General features: G+C 41.3%; 1 protein-coding gene across 1 annotated transcript in view; it reads left to right on the plus strand.

Moving 5' to 3' along the window:
- Window positions 1-19440, plus strand: part of LOC125235174 (tight junction protein ZO-1-like) — a 117625-nt gene that overhangs the window by 95960 nt on the left and 2225 nt on the right. Inside the window, 16 exon segments of the mRNA XM_048141671.1 lie at window positions 535-706; window positions 1378-1561; window positions 1563-1592; window positions 2236-2416; window positions 4925-5149; window positions 6133-6298; window positions 7254-7354; window positions 7965-8114; window positions 10872-10993; window positions 12233-12349; window positions 12719-12844; window positions 13244-13376; window positions 13918-14055; window positions 15439-15550; window positions 15663-15738; window positions 16550-19158. Of these exon segments, the coding sequence (XP_047997628.1) occupies window positions 535-706; window positions 1378-1561; window positions 1563-1592; window positions 2236-2416; window positions 4925-5149; window positions 6133-6298; window positions 7254-7354; window positions 7965-8114; window positions 10872-10993; window positions 12233-12349; window positions 12719-12844; window positions 13244-13376; window positions 13918-14055; window positions 15439-15550; window positions 15663-15738; window positions 16550-19158 (4642 nt within the window).

Raw genomic sequence — 19440 nt, forward strand, 5'->3', positions numbered from 1 at the left:
AAGCCGACGAAGAAGGAGATATACACTCAATCCACGACAAGCATAATGACAGGTCGGAATATTTCACATTGAACAACAACAACTGGGGCAAATTGAACATAGGTACTTTATTTACAACTTACATATCGTCACTACTTTTAAAAAAACTTGTATCTTCGTCTGTCAATGAAAAGAAAATTGTAGTAAGTATGTATGGAATGCATATAGACTTACTGCGTTTTAACTTTGAGGAACAGCGTGAGATACGAGATTTTTAAAAGTAGTGACGATATTCGTACAGATCGTAATATTTAAAATCCGCGCTGTTTTATGCTACTTAAACTATGCAAACATGCATTTTTCTGGTGTTAACAACCCCGTCCCTTACTTTTCCACCTATTACAAACATGGACTAAGTACATGCATGTTTGCATAAATTTAGCATAATTTTGCATAAAAGCAGCGTGACTCAGCGGACCGTAACCATGGCTATAACAGACAAGAAAAAGTTGATTCACCCACATATAAATAACTTGTCCATTATTATGCCAACAGGAGCACTGGGACGAAGTAGTCCTGTCAGACAGCATCAGCAAATTCCCCGCATACGAGCGAGTAGCGTTGAAGCAGCCAGGCTTCGTGCGGCCCGTGATCGTTCTTGGCTGCGTCGCGGATTTGGCGCGAGAGCGGTTGCTACAGCAGGAGCCGGATAACTTCGCGTGTCCTAGTAAGTTCTTATATTAATCCGCAAGAATCTTCTTGAACAAATACCTCTTTGCATGAAGCAGCCCGGCTTCGTGCGGCCCGTGATCGTTCTTGGCTGCGTCGCGGATTTGGCGCGAGAGCGGATGCTACAGCAGGAGCCGGATAACTTCGCTTGTCCTAGTAAGTTCTGCTATTAACTAATCCTCAACAATCTTCTTGAACAAGTACTTCTTTGCGTGAAGTAGCCAGGCTTCGTGCGGCTCGTGATCGTTCTTGGCTGCGTCGCGGATTTGGCGCGAGAGCGGTTGCTACAGCAGGAGCCGGATAACTTCGCGTGTCCTAGTAAGTTCTTCTATCAATCCGCATGACTCTTCTTGGGAAAATAACTATTTGAATGAGGTATTCGTTCAAGAAGCTAATACAGTCACCGGCAAATCCGGCAAAGACATAGCACAAAAAGAAGTAAGCACGCTCTAATGATTCTAGAAATAAGATTGTGTCAGACATTATTACCGGTGACTGTACCATTGAGATCCTGAGAAGACGGATCATATTCTCAAAGAACCATAACCTAACTTCGTTTGGAAGTTTTAAGTTTCAGTTTCATTGTCGAGTCGTTTCACTACAATTTTAACTTTTTTCTAATTTTTTGGCGACATGTCATGACAAGCTGTTAATTAACCTCTTTTACAGAAATGGACAGCACCCTAGAGGACAGTAAAACGAAGTCAGCCGGCATTATCCGCCTGTCCAGCATACGGTCCATCATGGAGCGGGGGAAGCACGCCTTACTGGACATCACGCCTAACGCCGTGGACCGACTGAACTACGCGCAGTTCTACCCTATCGTCATCTTCCTCAAGGCTGACAACAAGCATCATCAAGCAGTTGAGAGCAGGCCTGCCAAAGTGAGTTACCTACTCCCTAAATTTGTTACTACACAACTTGTTTGAAAACGTTTAGTCATTGACATGCACGTCTTAAAAAGGACATATCAGGGCGAATCAACTTTTAGACCGACTCAAATCTATCCGCACATTCTTAACCTCGTTGTAAAATTACACCCTAAAATAATGAATTCACTTTATGCTGTACCTATCCACATAACCCTAACTGTTAGATCCAATAAACTGAAACGTTATTCATTAGAAGTTCGATTTCTCGGTAACTCCAGAGACATTGTGACTTGTGAGCCTTGTGAGTAACGACAGAGACATCAAAAATGACGGTCAAAAAGTTGATTCACCCATCACATAATGGTGAACGCCTTGATTTGATGAACTGCGCGTAGTTTTAATCCCTAAATGTCCCAACTTAATAAAAATGTAATTATAGCGCGATGGTTTGAGGTTATATTGTCCAAGTCTTCATCATCCTAAAATTACGTTATCCTAAAATTCGAATGGCATCGTGTACAGCAAGGGTTATAAGAGATTAATGAGCAGACTTACCTACATTATACGTTAGCTGATGTGTCAAAATCATAATCAGTTCGTACCTATCCTATAACCACAATTACACAACTACATTCTCTTTCTTATGTGTATCCAGATCAGCCCACAAATCTTCAAAGAAGCTCCTAGAACAGTCTCAACACATGGAGCGCGTGTGGGGCCACGTGTTCACTCACACCATCACGCTAAGCGAGGCCAACCAGACCACGTGGTTCAACAAGCTCACTGATCTCATACAGCGCACGCAGCAGCAGCAACTCTGGGTGTCTGAGACTAAGGTGAGCATTTATTGTAAAGATTCACACTCGAGTCGTAAAGGATCCTCGAACAGTTCTAATGAAAGAAGGGAGTGAAACTCTATGTCCTCAGCGAATCCAACTAGATAAGATGGTTCAATAAACTTGTCGATTTCATGTAAGGAATGCAGCAACTCTGGGTGTCAGAAACTGAGGAACAACTTGTCTTGGTTGGAAGGGTGAACTAAAAACAAGATTGACACAGGATTCAATATGTTTTCATTACCTAGAAGGCAACTACTGCAATGTTTAAGAAAATATTTTCAGCCATTTCATATTGATATAAAATAAAATATAGGTACTCTTCCAAAAAAGACAAGTAATAACAGTTGAAGTTAAATAAATTTGAAAAGTGAAAAATGTAAATGTACATCTATTTGACTTCAACTGTACCAATATTAGATACCATATTTACAGAAATAACCTAACACTTGGTATCTGACATACCAACATGTATTGCATCTAGATGTTCCTTGGTCATTAAATTGTTTTCGGTTTTAAAGACTTTAATATCAGAAATATTTGTATGTTCAGTATGGTGGCGGTGCCTTAATCGTATATCTGTCTATTTACAACAGTATGTCGCATCATGCTTCAAGATGGTTGCTTGGTAAAGGCAAAGGTGCATTTGGTAAATTATGTGCTTCTTATAGATTTGTCTTATTTAATATCTGATATGATCGAATAATGCAAAACTATTCTATAAATTTTGAAGGTCTCTTAATGTAAAATTAATATAAATGTCATTTATTTGATCATATCAAAAAGTCTTATTTCAAACCAATTTCAGAAATCCCAACAAAATCGGGATAATCCTGGCAGGCAAGTATGGTCCCGCGATAAATGATTAAACATCAGGTCGTCCCTGTCGCACTATTTGTAAGTGCGATAGGGACGGCCAGATGTTTTATTATTTATCGCGCGACCATAACTTGCCTGCCAGATTGCAGACTGGTTTGAAATGGCCTTAAATGTATTAACCACTTTCATTTCTTCTGTCTTTGCGGCGGTGTAGCACGTTGAAATGGTGTCGGACATATACTTCCCGATTCCACCCTCCCCTTACCCCGCCTTCTACCCTATTTCCCGCCCCATCAACAACTACCCCTCCCGCGACCCGCACACCCCCATTCACTCACCACAAAACATGCCTAATCTAAACGCTAAAACCAAACGCCACAACCAACTGTATGACGCTAACAGAAACCACGTAGTGCCTTACTATTACGCAGAAACGTTAACTCCTTGCATGCCTAACAACAACTACAGCGTTCCTAACACTTACTTGACTAACAAAAACAGACACACGTTTGCCAGTTATCCAGAAAGGCAATACTATTCCGGTCGAAATTTAAATTCGAGAAATTTTATCAGTCCCGAAATGTCGAGAAATTTTGGAAAGAACATGTATCCTCAACCGGGATTTCGACCTTACAGCGTCCTCGAGACTTCTGCTAAATCTCCCATTCCAAGTGTCCAGCGGCCGTCCTCGGTTGTTCCCATGACTGAGCAGTTCAGGCCGGCCTCGGTGTTTTTTCAAAAGAACGAAGTGTTAGAAAGTAAAAACGAAATTCCCGAATGGAAAGCTAGGTTGCAAAAGGAACTGCCGAATCCTGTTTTAAAAAGTTTTGACAAGCCTTCAAGGCAAATATGTCGGATTCCGAACTGTAAATGTAACTCAAAACCTGCCGTAGACCCTGGAAGGTTCAGCGAAGCTCGAACGCTTCCTACATTCACAGAGAGATCGCTTCATAAGATCAAAAATTTGTCGCTACCCACTTTAAAACTAGATGAATACGCTGTGGACCAGAAATGTGAGCGGTCCGAGGCAGAAAGGGACGATACGACGCTTAACAAACCTATTTCTGAGTTGCATTTAGGTTATGTGTAGGTTTTAAATAAAAAGCACCAAAGAGTTATTACCAAATTAGGCTTAAACACAAAATGACTCGATATTTTACTCGATACTTTATTTTGCTTTTTAATTTTGTCTGTTGTATGTATATATGCTGCATGTAAATAATTTGCATAGTTTTATATTCTTGTGTTTGTGTTATTGTTATGCTTTTTGTAGATTACCTTGTTTTGCTTTAATCAGTTTTCATCAATATTAATTGTATACCTGCCAAAGTTTTGAAAAATTGTGTTATTATTTTTGTTAAATAGTCATTAGTTACCAGTGTTAAATACCACTTTTGAAACAAATGAACATTCAAATAGGTGGTCCTAAGAAAACAACAAATAGACCAATTTATAGAGAGTCTTTGTATCATGGACAAAAGATCCAAATACGCTTTGGCGTTAATGTAAATGATTTATTCCCAACACCCTGTTAACTTGAATGTTAATTTGTCCAGTGTGCCCAATCATTCACAGACGCTAAACATAGTTGTAACGTATTGCAATCATTCATTTGTCTTGTCACCCCATTCCATACCCACCCGGACCCGAACAAAATGGCCGACTCACAAAATGGCGGACGCGAAACAGAGGCCTGAGCCGTTGTCGGACGACTTCTTGTTCTCAATGTCTTCGAGCACGGAGAACCGGTTGTCTTACGCTTCGAGTCCAGAGAGCGACCTGGAAGTAAGCCCGCCGCCGGCGCCGCGGCTGGTGAAGTCTTCCTCGGACCCGTCCATCGCCACGACGCAGGACAATATGGACCGGGACGACGATATTAATCATATGGCCGATGCTGTGCCGCCGCCTTACACGGTTCGTATATCATTGCTTTTTGTCGACTGTTGTGTTGTCCTTCAGACATGTGTAGTGATAGTGTTAGGTACATAAAATCATCACACAAAAATTCAGTCTATGGTTATTGATCATGCCTGTTAGCACAGCATACATATACATATCTATATTCAATGACTTTGTGATAACAGTTTATGTAAATGTGGGTTTCACTAGATAAGCAGTTGCAATAAGCAAACTTCAACTGGTGTTGCTTGCGTGGCCCCTCACCAATGCCAGTGTGGCACAAGCGTCTCGCGGTTTGGTCTCCATGGCCTATCCTGTTCCAGGAGCGTCGGCCGTCTTTCACGTCACGCGAGCCTGAACGACATTCTCCGCCGAGCTCTCGTTACGGCGGGAGCCCCGGCGGTCCTAGAACCGCCTGGATTGGCTCGCGACGACGGAAAGAGACCGGACGGCATGACCTTGGAAGATGGGACGCCCTTTAGTTTGGGATGCCACATGTGTGGATACCCTTGCGGCGTCCCATCTCCCAGGGACTTCAAACAGAGCTGGTGCTGCCGCCAACTCCGCGGAACACCTCAAACGGCGCAAATATGCAGCAATTGATTCCAGTTTCATGTTTGAGCCGTTTGGGGTGGAAACGCTTGGGCCGTGGGGTTCAGGTGCTCACAGCATCTTTAAGGAGCTTGCCAAGCGCCTCGTCGACGCGACAGGAGACAAGAAGGCTGGCACTTACCTAGCGCAACGCATAGGCATTGCCGTTCAACGTGGCAATGCCGCCAGTCTTCTTGGCACCTTGCCACAGGGAACCGATTTAGAGCCGATTTTTTATTTATAAAGTATTTATTATATTATTTTTATAGTTACTTAGGTTAGTATAGTTTTTAAGTTAGTTTTATGTCATCATGGTATTTTTAGCTTTTATTGAAATTGATAATTTATATTTTTATTTGAAATAAAGACTAGTTACAAGTGTAGTAGACTGATTGTTAACCCAGCAGCAAGGCGGCTACGGCGACAGCAAGTACGGATTCTCCACGAACGGCAACGGGCCCACAAACGGCATGACGCACCACAACGGGCAGCAGAATATGACGCAGGAGGCTCCTCCGTACCAGATGAATCCTATGGCGCATTCACCACCGCACTCACCGCTGTATGGGACCGGTGAGTTATTACCTACATGTGTACGACAACGGAATAAGTATGACCCAGTATAAGTCCGTTTTCATCTTATCCGATTCGATATCGGACGGAAGGATTTCAATGGAAAAATCCAAGATGGCGCCTGTAATGTATGGGGTATCGGTCCTACATCCGATATCGGATCGGATAATGGGAAAACGCACTAACGGGCAGCAGAATATGACTTAAGAAGCTTAGCCTTCCCATATCAATCCCATTATTTCTACATTCACCACCGCATTTGCCACTTTATAACTGCAACATAAGTATATAAGTAAACAAACATTAGCCACAACTGCCTCGCTCTATGTTATGGCCGCTGTACACATGGGCCCAACGGTTGGACCAACCTTTGGTGGAACCTCTTGGCCAAGATAAGAGTCGCTGTTTACACATTGGTGAACCAATCACTTGGCATTGGCCCTTCATAAAAGATGGACGTAGAATGGAAAAGGCTACATAATTCTAGGTCATTCACGTTGTCAGCAAAATTTAATTAATAAATAGTAACCTCGTGATAAAATTAAATTATCTGAAATATTAACAATTTTTTGAATATTCTGATAAGCACATTTATTTTTTTTAGCCCATAAATTAAACATTATTTGCAAGGGTATTGTATTTCCTAAAATCAACACTATTATTGGTATAGATAATCTTATTATTTTCGTAAATCTTTCACTACTGTCTTCTCTGACGGCTGACGACAAACTGAATGAGGCGCCAACGTGTGAACGCAGTTGGCCATTGGCGCCAAGATCCTTTGATGTGTGGACATAAACCGACACCAGTCGGTTGGCCGGCCAGCGCTAGCGCCAACTGCCAACATACGGCCAAGTAGCCCTCAACACGCTCGGCCAAGGGGTTCCACCAAGGGTTGGTGGAACCGTTGGCCACATGTGTACAGCGGCCATTATGTTATGTGTCGTCGGTTCAGTTCCAGAGCTGCCGCCGCGCACGCCCGGGCGGCCCGCGGGCGGCGTGCTGCTGCCGGCGCCGCCGCCCGGCCGCCCGCCCGTCAGCAGGCTCCCGCAGCAGGTAACACTAATAACTAATGATGACTAACGGCCCAGCCACGACATTGGTCTAAGCGCGACAGCAGTGAACGGCAGCCATACGTGCGAATGAAAACTCCTATTGCTGTGTCTCGCTCCAATGTATGACCGCCACTCACCGCTGCGGCGCTTAGACCAGTGTCGTGGCTGAGCCGTAGGGGCCAGTTGCATCGACCACATTTCACAGACACATCACATCATCGTCACGCAGCAGATATCTATGGAACTTCCCATACAATAAAATTTTACGAACGCTTTAATGGTGGCAGACAGTTTGATGCAACCGGCCCTATATATTTAGCAGTGATAATTGTATACAAATGGTAGCTTACTTTCACCCTACGCGACTACATTTTAATCTTCACCATTTAGATGGTGGGCAGTTCTCAACTGTGTTGCTCCAAAAACTTCCTGCCTCGCACTGCTAAACTGTCCAACTTTCGCTTGTGATATTTCCGGACCGATACGGCTCAAAAGAGTATATCGAGTGTCAATGGTTTAAATTATTTAAGTCCTAACATAGTCATATTATTTTTTCGCTAAGCCAGGTCCAGAATTGAGACAATAAGTATATCTAATGACTCCTTACACAGAACACCCGTCCCAGCGCACAAGAGCGTCTCTTCGGCCCACCAAAGGAAGCGAACGGCGATGACACGGCCACGTACACGGCGCGTCCTACCAGCATGATCATACAACCCACGCAGAACTCACTGGACCGCCACAGACATCCTGGGAACCCGGTATGTTCCTACTTATAGACCACATAATAGAATACCTACCCGTCCTCACAAGAGTCACTGCGGGCCACCAAAGGAAGCGAACGGAGATGATACAGCCACGTACACAGCACGTCCTACCAGCATGATCATACAACCCACGCAGAACTCACTGGACCGCCACAGACATCCTGGGAACCCGGTATGTTCCTACTTATAGACCACATAATAGAATACCTACCCGTCCTCACAAGAGTCACTGCGGGCCACCAAAGGAAGCGAACGGAGATAATACGGCCACGTACACAGCACGTCCTACCAGCATGATCATACAATCCACGCAGAACTCGCTGGACCGGCACAGACATCCTGGGAACCCGGTATGTTCCTACTTATAGACCTCATAACAGAATACGTCACAAGAATCCCTTCGGCCACCAAAGGAAACGAACGGCTACATTTGACATTTGCCTTTGACATCCTTCCTTCATCCGTTATCGGATCGGATAATGTGAAAACACACTAAGACCGTGAACATCTGAATTGTAAAAACAACTAGGTAGGTAGTTATTTCCATGTAAAATACCTACTCGTACTACTTTCATTCATCATTCTTAAGGTGGCTCGCTTTCCATACAAAAAACATCTACCATTTATTTAGTCACCGCACACTACAACTAAATAAAAATATGCGGCTAATGTAAATCGAAATGGCGTCTCAGTCAAACGACCGACTATGATGCAGAAGATCGTGGGTTCGAGTCCGAAGTTTTTTTTAATCATTTGAACTTTTATGGATTTATTAAGTATTTTTTATTTTTTTTTATGGAATATTTGACTATTACTATATCGCTTTCCTATTTTTTATTTTCATACAAAAATACAATACAATCCTTTATTATGCCTCTGTTGATAAAATAAAATATTACACGTCTGGTATAATACATTATACATAGGTCATAGTGTGGGCATAGTATTAGTAAAGTATTGCATTTACTGAGCTGGTTGACCTATGTTATTGTTGTGTGAATGTTTTTCTTCAACAACTAAATGGTTATATACAAGAATATGGGTAGCTTTTGCACATTGTAATTTTTCCTCAGTCACCCGTTGACCACGAACGCTGTAAAGTGTTTGAAACATTGGGATGAATTTTAAACTCATTAACTCATTATACGCGATTTAATCCGTTTTCATAATTTGTATTTCATGAGTAACTATCGCGGTAACTGAAGACAATATTAACTAAATGGTTACAAATAATAATTATCATCAATATAATCTGGTCCAGGCAGGCAATTATGGTCGCGCGATAAATGATAAAACATCTGGCCGTCCCTATAATCGCACTTACTAATAGTGCGACAGGGACGGCCTGATATTTTATCGTCTATCGCGCGACCATGCTACCCGGACTGTACTAGCTTTTGCCCGCGGCTTCGCTTGCGTTAGAAAGAGACAAAAGTAGCATATGTCACTCTCCATCCCTTCAACTATCTCCACTTGAAAAACATGTCAATCCGTCGCTCCGTTTGGCCGTGAAAGACGGACAAACAAACAAACACACATTGTCTTTGGTGAAACAACGAATTCTTCCACTTCAGATTATAGAGTAACCAGCTTTTCCCATTTATAATAAACTAGCTTTTGACCGCGGCTTCGCTCGCGTAAGAAAGAGACAAAAAGTAGCCTATGTCACTCTCCATCCCTTCAACTAAATCCCCTTAAATAATCACGTCAATTCGTCGCTCCGGTTTTGCCGTGAAAGACGGACAAACAAACAGACACACACCCTTTCCCATTTGTAATATTAGTATGGATTTGACATTATTATTTATATTTAAATAATTATATATGTATAGCCCAATTTCGTCGGTAACAGCGTGTTATGTAATGGCGTCGTTGGTGAACAGTCGGCTGTCACGCCGTGAAGGTGCGTTCGATTCCCAGGATTCTATAAACTTTTTGTATTTTTTTGGATATAAATTTCGTATTTTTTATTGACCGAGCAAGAATGGAGAGCCGAAGGTATCAATTTTATCTTAGAGAACATATTGATTTTTTTATTGTCATTTTGATTTTCTATTTATTAAGTTGAGATATAAAACACAACTTTTAATACCCTCGCTAAATATAATATTTTATCGAAATTACTGCTTAGATAAAAAAAGTCCACTTGAGTTTTTAAAGCATTACGTTACTCAGTTAACTATTGCATTTTCATTTACTAATTTAAGATTTCAAAAGCGATTTGAATACCCTTGCTCCATCGAAAATAAACAATTAGAAAAAAAAAATCATTCGAATCGTAGTTTAGAAACTAAAATTTATCTATACTTTTTTGGAATTTTTTAAAATATCAGATTAGGATAATTACGAGTATGTTAGAAATTCTGAGTTCGACGAACCCAAAAATTATTACCATGTAAGAGAATAGGTTTTTAATCTTTTTTGTGGAAAACGCTCAGTAACTACTGTACGAGTACATATACATTTATGTATAATAATAAAACAAAAAATAGTGTCTCATAGTGTTGTGTTCCTGCCGGTGAGTAAGGCTGCCAGAGCTCAACGAGGGTGTGGGCTGCTGACGATGGGAGGACTTACGGAACTAATTTGTTCCGTCTATTGTCCTTTGAGTCGTCGGCAACCCAAACCCTCCTTTGAACTTGTACACTCCTTTTTGCTGTGCACAATTCTTAAATTATTACTACTAAGTACACTCTCAAACCTGTGTAAAAATATTATCATGTGTATTTATTGATTTTGCTTCTTCCACAGCAGAACTCTTACGACGGCACGTCATCGTACGACTATGGGAGCTCGAACAATGGCTCCACTCTCGGCTCCAGTCGCCTGCCGCCCAACGCTCCTGATGATCTCAAAGTCGCTCCGCCCCCTAAGTAAGTTCCTGCAATATTTAAAATTTGAGAGTTCTTGTTTTTCTTACAGGTTATTTTGGGACTGAAGTTTGAATGTGTGCATAGGTAGGGTTGCAAATAGAAAAAAAACTAATTTTTTTTTTCAGAATTATGAAAAAAAACATGAAAAAAAAACCGAGCACCATTGTTTTTTTTTTCAGATGAAAAAAATACGACAATAATGGTTTTTCGTGATTTGTAACGTTTCAATAACAATAACGTACATTTTAATGCGATAAACATTCATTATACAAACGTTTATTGGGGAATCCCCGATGCGGCGTGGAAAGTGGAGAGGCGGTGGTGTTTCCAACAGTAAATATCGATAACTACTAACTAAAGATTTCGTAAATGTTAGTTTTATAAAACCAGAAATTAAAGTTATTAAATTAAATTCGTTTATTAGTTACCATAAAGTCCAAAAAACCGTATAAAAGTATTAACTGCTTTGCAAATTTTGATATTTCGTACTTTTGAAAAAACATACTCTAGAAAAAAAACTGTTTTTTTTTTCATGTTTTTTTTATTCATGCCAGAAAAAAAACGTTTTTTTGCAACCCTATGCATAGGTATGTAGTCGCCAAAGCGAACCCCAGGGTCCCACGAGCTGTGGCTAATGCCGGAATAACGCAAAGAGGATGATGATGAAGAAATGGGCTTACTCATGGCCACAAATTAGCCGAGGCGAAAATGTGGCCTACGATAGTGCGAGCTTGCTCAGAAGGTTCGCTTCAGCGTGCGCCTAATTTATGCGTTCTACTATATCGACGACGGTTCATGCATTAATGGTTGTAAGATCAGTCAAGACACCTATTTGATTTCTTTTCCACGTCCATTGACACAGAAATATCAAGGATAAGGTACAGCGGGGCAAAGCTCGACTGGGGGTAAATGTAACTGGTCCATTTTATTCATGTTTTACAATGTTTGCATTATTAAATAGAGCGTCCACCGGTTATACAATATGGTAGGCGTGTTCAGTGGATACATGTAGAACTCAATATCATAGTGAAATAATGGAAAAAATGGATTAGTTATAATTGCCCCCCAGTCGAGATTTGCCCCGCTGTACCTTACTCATTAGGTATGATTGTCATGAAAGCAGCACAGAAATTAAAGTTCCTTGGCCAAAACTACGGTGTTCTTATTAGGAGTAATTACTTATCTTACTTATTTATGGAGTGTTCAAAGAACGGCTATTAATTTGTGTTTTTGTTCCAGTAAACTTGAACCTCCGCCACCTCCGAACCCGTCTGCCATGTCGTCACAGAGTCCACAGCGAAACTCCAACTCGCACGAACACAACTCACTGGAATACAGGAATTCTGATAACTACAGGTAACATACTGACTTGAATTAAATCTGTATTTTTTGTCAGTACTTTGTGGCAGTTCAAACCCCAGTTCTAATACCTATTCATGTCTTCAATCACTCGATTGACATTAAATTTGTCAGTGGTTTTTCGGTAAAGGAAAGCATCGCAATGAAACCGGAATACCAACAACGCCAAGTTTACTTTCTGGGTTAGAACGCCAATGACAGTCGCTTTCATAAAAACTACCCCTTTACGCTATTTAATTCTTGGGATGATGCGGACTTTCTTATGAGCCGCGCCAATATGCAAGGAAGAAGGAGGAGTTCTAAATGATACACTGAAATATCTAGTGTCTAAACAATACGAAACTTTATTGAACGTTACCTTCCCAGTCGGTCGCAAGAGAACTTCCGCAGCCCACAGCGGCCCGCCATGAACGGGTCTGCGCACACCACCCCCATGCACGCGCGGGGGCCCTCGCTGCCTAATGCGCCGACCAACGACCACGCCAAATACAGGTACATACTCGTATCTGGTACATATCTACTAAACCAGGATCTGCCATTTGGGTTCTGTGACACATCGAATAACGTTTCTTGTAGTTATGCCAAAGTATCGATAATTTTACTTTTTATTCAATCATTGGAATTGTGCTTATAAACAGTCGAGTCAATTAATATGATCGATTATTTCACTGTGGTTAAAATTAAAAAAAGGACCTCTTCTGATACCTACCAACTAATTTTGAAGGCGTAGAGTATCTACCGTCAATTTATCGCTTCAAAAACACATATCATCAGATTCAAAGTATTAAAGTAGTGACCAAATATTTATTTCATGACTTTTTACGCGTAGTCTGATATCGTTTCAAGCTCTGAAGAACTTTCTACACACACTATAATAAGTTCTTCTTACAGCAGCCGCACGAACTCAGCGTCGCAGGCCGACTACACGGCGCGCGGCGCGCCGCCCTACAAGCCCGTGCCGCCGCCCAAGCCCAAGCACTACCGCCCGCCCGCAGAACCCCACCCCGGCCATCCGAGGAACGGGGTAACTATTATGTCTTACTCGTATATCAAAGTGAAATAGATACCATTATACTAAAGAAAAAGAACTGAGCTCCGACGAACTACATTACACTTCTAGACCACCCGACTACCGTAATACCCGATGAAAACTCTCTGGTGTATGTTATCTTTGAAATATAAGGGCCATTTTTTTTTTGTTGTTGTTGCCCACCCCAGTTCTTTTTTTGGATTTGGAAATTTTTATGTGGTTTCCATCATAATCGCGAGCTCTTTCAATCCTAATAAATAGGTAGGAGGAAAAATTTCCCAAAGTTTTTTCCCCATTCCGTTACCATTTTTTCATACATTTTGTATATGGCGGTAACGGAATGGAAGGTTTGAAAAATGTATGGAAATCTTGGGTAATTTTTTCTCTCAAAGATCTCGCGATTCTGAGTATAATTGCGTAAAAAAATAACCATGTTACAAAAAAAGTGGGGTGGACAACTTCTCTATTTTTTTAAATCTTTTACAGTCTAATCGTACTCATGACACAAGTTGCCATTTACTAAACTTTCCCACAGAGCATGGACCCCACAGCGGCGCCGGGGCCAGGCCCGGGCGGCGTGCCGGCGCGCGCGCCCGCGCCCTACCCGCACTACTCGCACCAGCACTCGCTGTCGCAGCCGCACCACCGGCCGCAGCACAACAGCTACCCGCAAGTAAGACAACTCTGCTGGACCTAGGACACTACCCTGAACCACTCCTGCAACTTTACCTACTGAGCAATTTGTGCCCTAAGATACTACCTTGAAGCACTCAGCTTTACCTGCTGTGTAATTTATGTCAATACTGTTGGACCTAGGACACTACCCTGAAGCACACAGCTTTAGCTACTGTGCAAGTTGTGTCAATAGTCTTGAACCTAGAACACCACACTGTAACACTCCTGCAACTTTACCTACTGTGCAATTTGTGTCAATAGTGTTGGACCTCGGACACTACCCTGAAGCACTCAGCTTTACCTACTGTGCAATTTGTGTCAATCGTGCTGACCTAGGATACTACCCTGATGCACTCCTGCAACTATACCTACTGTGCAATTTGTGCCCTAGGATACTACCCTGAAGCACTCAGCTTTACCTGCTGTGCAATTTGTGTCAATAGTGTTGGACCTAGGACACTACCCTGAAACACTCAGCTTTACCTACTGTGCAAGTTGTGTCAATAGTGTTGGACCTAGGACACCACCCTGAAACACTCCTTCAACTTTACCTTCTGTGCAATTTGTGTCAATAGTGTTGGAATTAGGACACCGCCCTGAAGCGCTCAGCTTTACCTAATGTGTAATTTGTGTCAATAGTGTTGGACCTAGGATACTACCCTGAAACACTCCTGCTACTTTACCTATTGTGCAATTATGTAACGCAGGCTAATGAAATATATTTCATTATATGTCTAAATGTCCTTAGAAATATGAATCTACTGCAATAGCTGCTGTACAGTGCTCAGAAATCATAAGAAATAAACATTACTGGACATAGTACAGTACCTTTGTGATAGTCTGTAGTCAATTTATTATTGTAATATCGATTTAGTACATATTATATTTTCTTATACATATAGGGATAGTTTTTATACGGAAATGAAATAGAAATACATTGTCTGCAATTTTTTCCTACATTTTGTGTTGTGTTCCTGCCGGTGAGTAAGGCTGCCAGAGCTCAACGAGGATGCGGTGTGCTGATGACAGGAGGACTTACGGAACTAACTTGTTCCGTCTATTGTCCGTCGACCGTCGGCAACCCGAATCCTCCTTGGAACTTGTACACTCCTTTTTGCTGTGTACTTAACACAGCAAAAGGGAATGTACAAGCTTCTAATGGGGTGGCAACGCGCATGTGACACTGTTTGAGTTGCAGGCGTCCATAGGTTACGGTGACCGCTTTACATCAGGCGGGCCGTATGCTTGTTTGCCACCGACGTAGTTAAAAAAAAATAAGTTTAGTCGTCGTTTATTAGGTTTTAAACCGTGTCAAAAACTTCTGAAAGTGCATCTATTTAAATATCAAAAAAGTGTTAATAATGATATACTTTGTCTACAGCACCAACAAAACATGTCATACGGCGGTCAGATGCCTCCGCAGTCTCCGCCGTACTCCGGGCCTCCGTCCCACCACCGCGCCATCAACCTGCCGCACAACCCCCATCTCATAGGTAACCTATCTCTATTTACTACTACACCAAATGCCGTAAACACTACCCACAACTAAAGTCAATTTACATATCAACGTATGTTGTTCTAATGATCTGTTTCTTTTCTTCACAGATTTAGCAGGTAGTCGAGAACAACGCGGATCCGCCTTCGAACTATATAGGAAGCCTCAACACATGCACAATATAAGGTAAGACCTTATCACACGGTACAACCTTGTCATTGCACTACCAATCAGCCCCTAATTTACAAATACATTCAAACTCAAAAATAAATACATAAAAGTATACCTCAATACATGTCTCTGTGAATTTGCATGTTCCAAAAGTCATACCTTCGAGAACTTCTAGCCGTTTCCAGTCCCGTTTACATCAGCCCTGTACAATTTGCTCTAACATGCAAACACCAATCGCTTCACAAACGACTAACAATGTCTTGTCGGGCCACAGTATTAGTATCGGTCTTGTATGTGGTTATAAATATACATAATACATATTTTGTAACATATACATATCTCTATATTTGGGGTAAGTCTGTAAATTGTAATAACATTGTATATTAGAGTATTTAGAGTTGTTTGTTATGACAACTATTATTGGCAGTGCGTGTCTGCATTTTAGTGCAACTTGAAAATTCTTTTCAAAAGCATATTGAATTAATTTGTCTTTCTTTTTGCTTCGTTTTTTCATTATATTGTAACATTTCGTCTTTGGTTTTAATGTGGCTATCTGTCCCCTGCTGATATTAATTATATTATATCATCGGTTACATTTACTGTGTTATTTTCTTTTTCATTCCTTCAAGGGGCATTTATTTCAATATGCTTTTTAAGGAATCTCTAAATTCACTTCTTGAAAATTGCCATTAAATTTGGACATTTCAGATAATTTTTTTTCTATCTGGTATCATAAGTCCTAATTAATACATACATTTGTATCTGAATTGTCCAGATTATTTATCATAGCGTAACTAAGTGGGTGTTTGGTTGTGGGTTTCCGCAGTTCATCCGATGCCATGAACTCGAGCGTGGAGCGCGACGAATCATTTTCACCTAAAACAAAAAAGAAATTGTCTAAAAAGCCATCGTTTATTAAAAACGCTGTGCTCGACTTATTCCGATCAAAAACGAAAAATTCCCAAAAAGTATCCCGGCAAAAGTCACTATGCGAAACAGACTTACAGCCGAGACACCAGATGCATCAAATGCCTATGCTCAGACGAGAGAAGTCTGACCTTAGCGACTTGAATACACATATGAGAAATACGCAGATCAGAAACCAAATGTTGCAGCGTAGCAACTCGTCATCATGTGAAAAACCGGTTTTAAAACCTATATTAAAACGACAAAGCTCGTTTTGTGATGACAGAAATGGCGTCATATGCACAGTTAGAGATTACGACGCAAAACCCGTCATTAAAAATCTAAGACGGCAAAATTCAATGTGTGAGATCGAAACGGAACCGAAAGTTACCCCACTGTTACGCAGACAGAATTCCCTCATAGAGTATAATAGGCGAGGCATATACGGCCAGTCGCCCAGCTTTAATATGATTACCAAAATAGATCCCATCTACCAAAGACAGCAGCAAACGAAACACGAACCATTCCACCCTTCACAACCACTACCTCCAGAACCAGTTTATCAAGCCAAAGAACATCTCGTTTACGATCCTATTCCTAAACCAAGGAGAACGTATGCTTCTCTGTATGATACCTCAAGCGAAAACCCCTATGCCAGTAGATCTGAAGTTACAAATCAGTGTTTTGAAAGTCCGTATGGAAATCGACAATCTATCGGCATGCCCCTTATGGACCCTTATGCTACAAGAGCTGAATGCATAAGAGAAAATCCCTATGCAACACGATCTGAATGTGTCAGGGAGAGTCCTTATGGAACGGGGACGGATCTTGTGAGAGAAAGCCCTTATGGAACCAGAACAGAGTCTGTTAGAGAAAGTCCTTACGCCACCAGATCCGAGTCCATAAGAGAAAGCCCTTATGCTACCAGGAGTGAAATAATAAACGATAACCCATATGCTACCAAGCAGGACTTTGTTAAGCAGACAGATTCTTTGTACGGTGAATCTCCTTATTCAAGCAAAGAGCACATGCTAAGGCACAGAATGACTTCTGAAAGTCCATATTCTACTAAAGAAGACATGTTGAGACAAAGATTTTCAGAATCACCTTATAATACTAAGGAAGAAATGCTTAAGCAAAGAATGGATGGTTCGTTTACTGCTAAAGAGCCTTTGTACGGTAGAAGGACGTATGATCCTCCACCAAGTACATCATGGTCAGAGAGTCCCTATAGCGTGAGGCCTGACAGAAGATTACAAACTCCAGTAAATTATCCTGGAAGGGTGTCACCTTTGGCCAAGTGTATGAGCGAACCACCATATTCTTCTAGAACGGAAATGTTGTCGAGAACAGGACAAGCAGAATCGCCATATGCAACCCGATCTAAAATCAAATCTAGCTGCTCGGAATCAAATTATTGTACAAGGAGTGACAGTCTCGAATTTAAACCCGATATTCGACCAGCTTCAGCAGAGTGCACATATGTATCACGACAAGAAATTTTATCCCAAAAAGCTGCTATGTTAGCCAGTAAAGAGTCTACTTACGGTGTTCGATTAGAAGAGAAACTGGAAATGATAAAACAAAGAAACCAGGCTAAAAAGGAAATGATTTATCAAACCAGGAAGGAAGCTAATGAAAGTGATGCCGCCAAAATGAGAGAACCTTTGTATGTGTCTAAAAGAGAATTAAAAGATAGTGTAATATATGAATCCCATCAAGAAACTAAAGAAGTATTACAAGCCCAGGAAGGCAGTGCTAGAAGTAGCCCATATGAACTCAGTGATGCTAATCATTTGTCCCGCCGAGAACCTATTTATCAAACTAAAAAAGAAGCACAAATCAATATTGAAAAGGAAACATTCCAAGAAATTGATTTTTCAAAACTCAGATTAACTGAGTCGAAAACTGACGCAGAAAAGGAGAAATCACTGAACATTGAATCTACTGTACTCAAAGGCGAACCTTTATATGCACCTCGTTTGCATGGGAAGACCGAACATATTTCGAACGCATTAAAAACAACTACCTCTCCTGTACCTTATGAATCCACAACGTCTATGGAAACACATTATGCATCCGAGTGCAGTATGAACTTTGAAAACAAGCCTCAAAGTACCCCTTACACCTCCCAGGATTTAGAGGATCAACCTCCAAAACCAAGCAGGACTGTAAAATTCTGCGAAAAGATAGTTGAGAAAAGTCCTGAGAGCAGCCAAGAAAATTCCGAAAATATGTCTGCCAGTCAGAATGAGACGACTGTCATTAACAATCAGAACACAGTGGTTCAGGCTTCCATGTCCGAAAGTGTCTCTGAGAGCAAAGAGGAAGTAGAGCCGGATGGTCCGCATACTACTTGGGGAATATTCGACAGTGAAGGCGGTGTATTAGAAGATAGACAATGGGGAGTTTCCCTGATAATTCCGCCTAAAGCTATAGCTCCTGGAATCAAGCAAAAGATCTACTTTACGGTGTCAGACCCGAGGCTGAGCCAGCGCGTGGGGGGGCCACCAATCGATATGGACAACGGTAAAGCTTATTGTAATGAAGCACGCGCCTGTAGTTTAGAATCTAGAAAGCACTTACTAATTGGGAAATAAGTAACGATTGCGAAAATAGAGGAGCTATAAATTTGAACTGTGACCGTATCAATGTTTAGCTAGTTTTGTACAAAACAATATATGTTTATATTGCATGGATATTTTGAGGCATGTGGGTTGCATAGATTTATGTATATAACACGACACTCTAATTTCTGACATTTATAAATATGGTATTGTTGCTTAGCACATATTCAGTCCACTTTATTCC

Source organism: Leguminivora glycinivorella, chromosome 1 (assembly GCF_023078275.1).
Source record: "Leguminivora glycinivorella isolate SPB_JAAS2020 chromosome 1, LegGlyc_1.1, whole genome shotgun sequence".
Taxonomy (NCBI): Eukaryota; Metazoa; Arthropoda; class Insecta; order Lepidoptera; family Tortricidae; genus Leguminivora; species Leguminivora glycinivorella.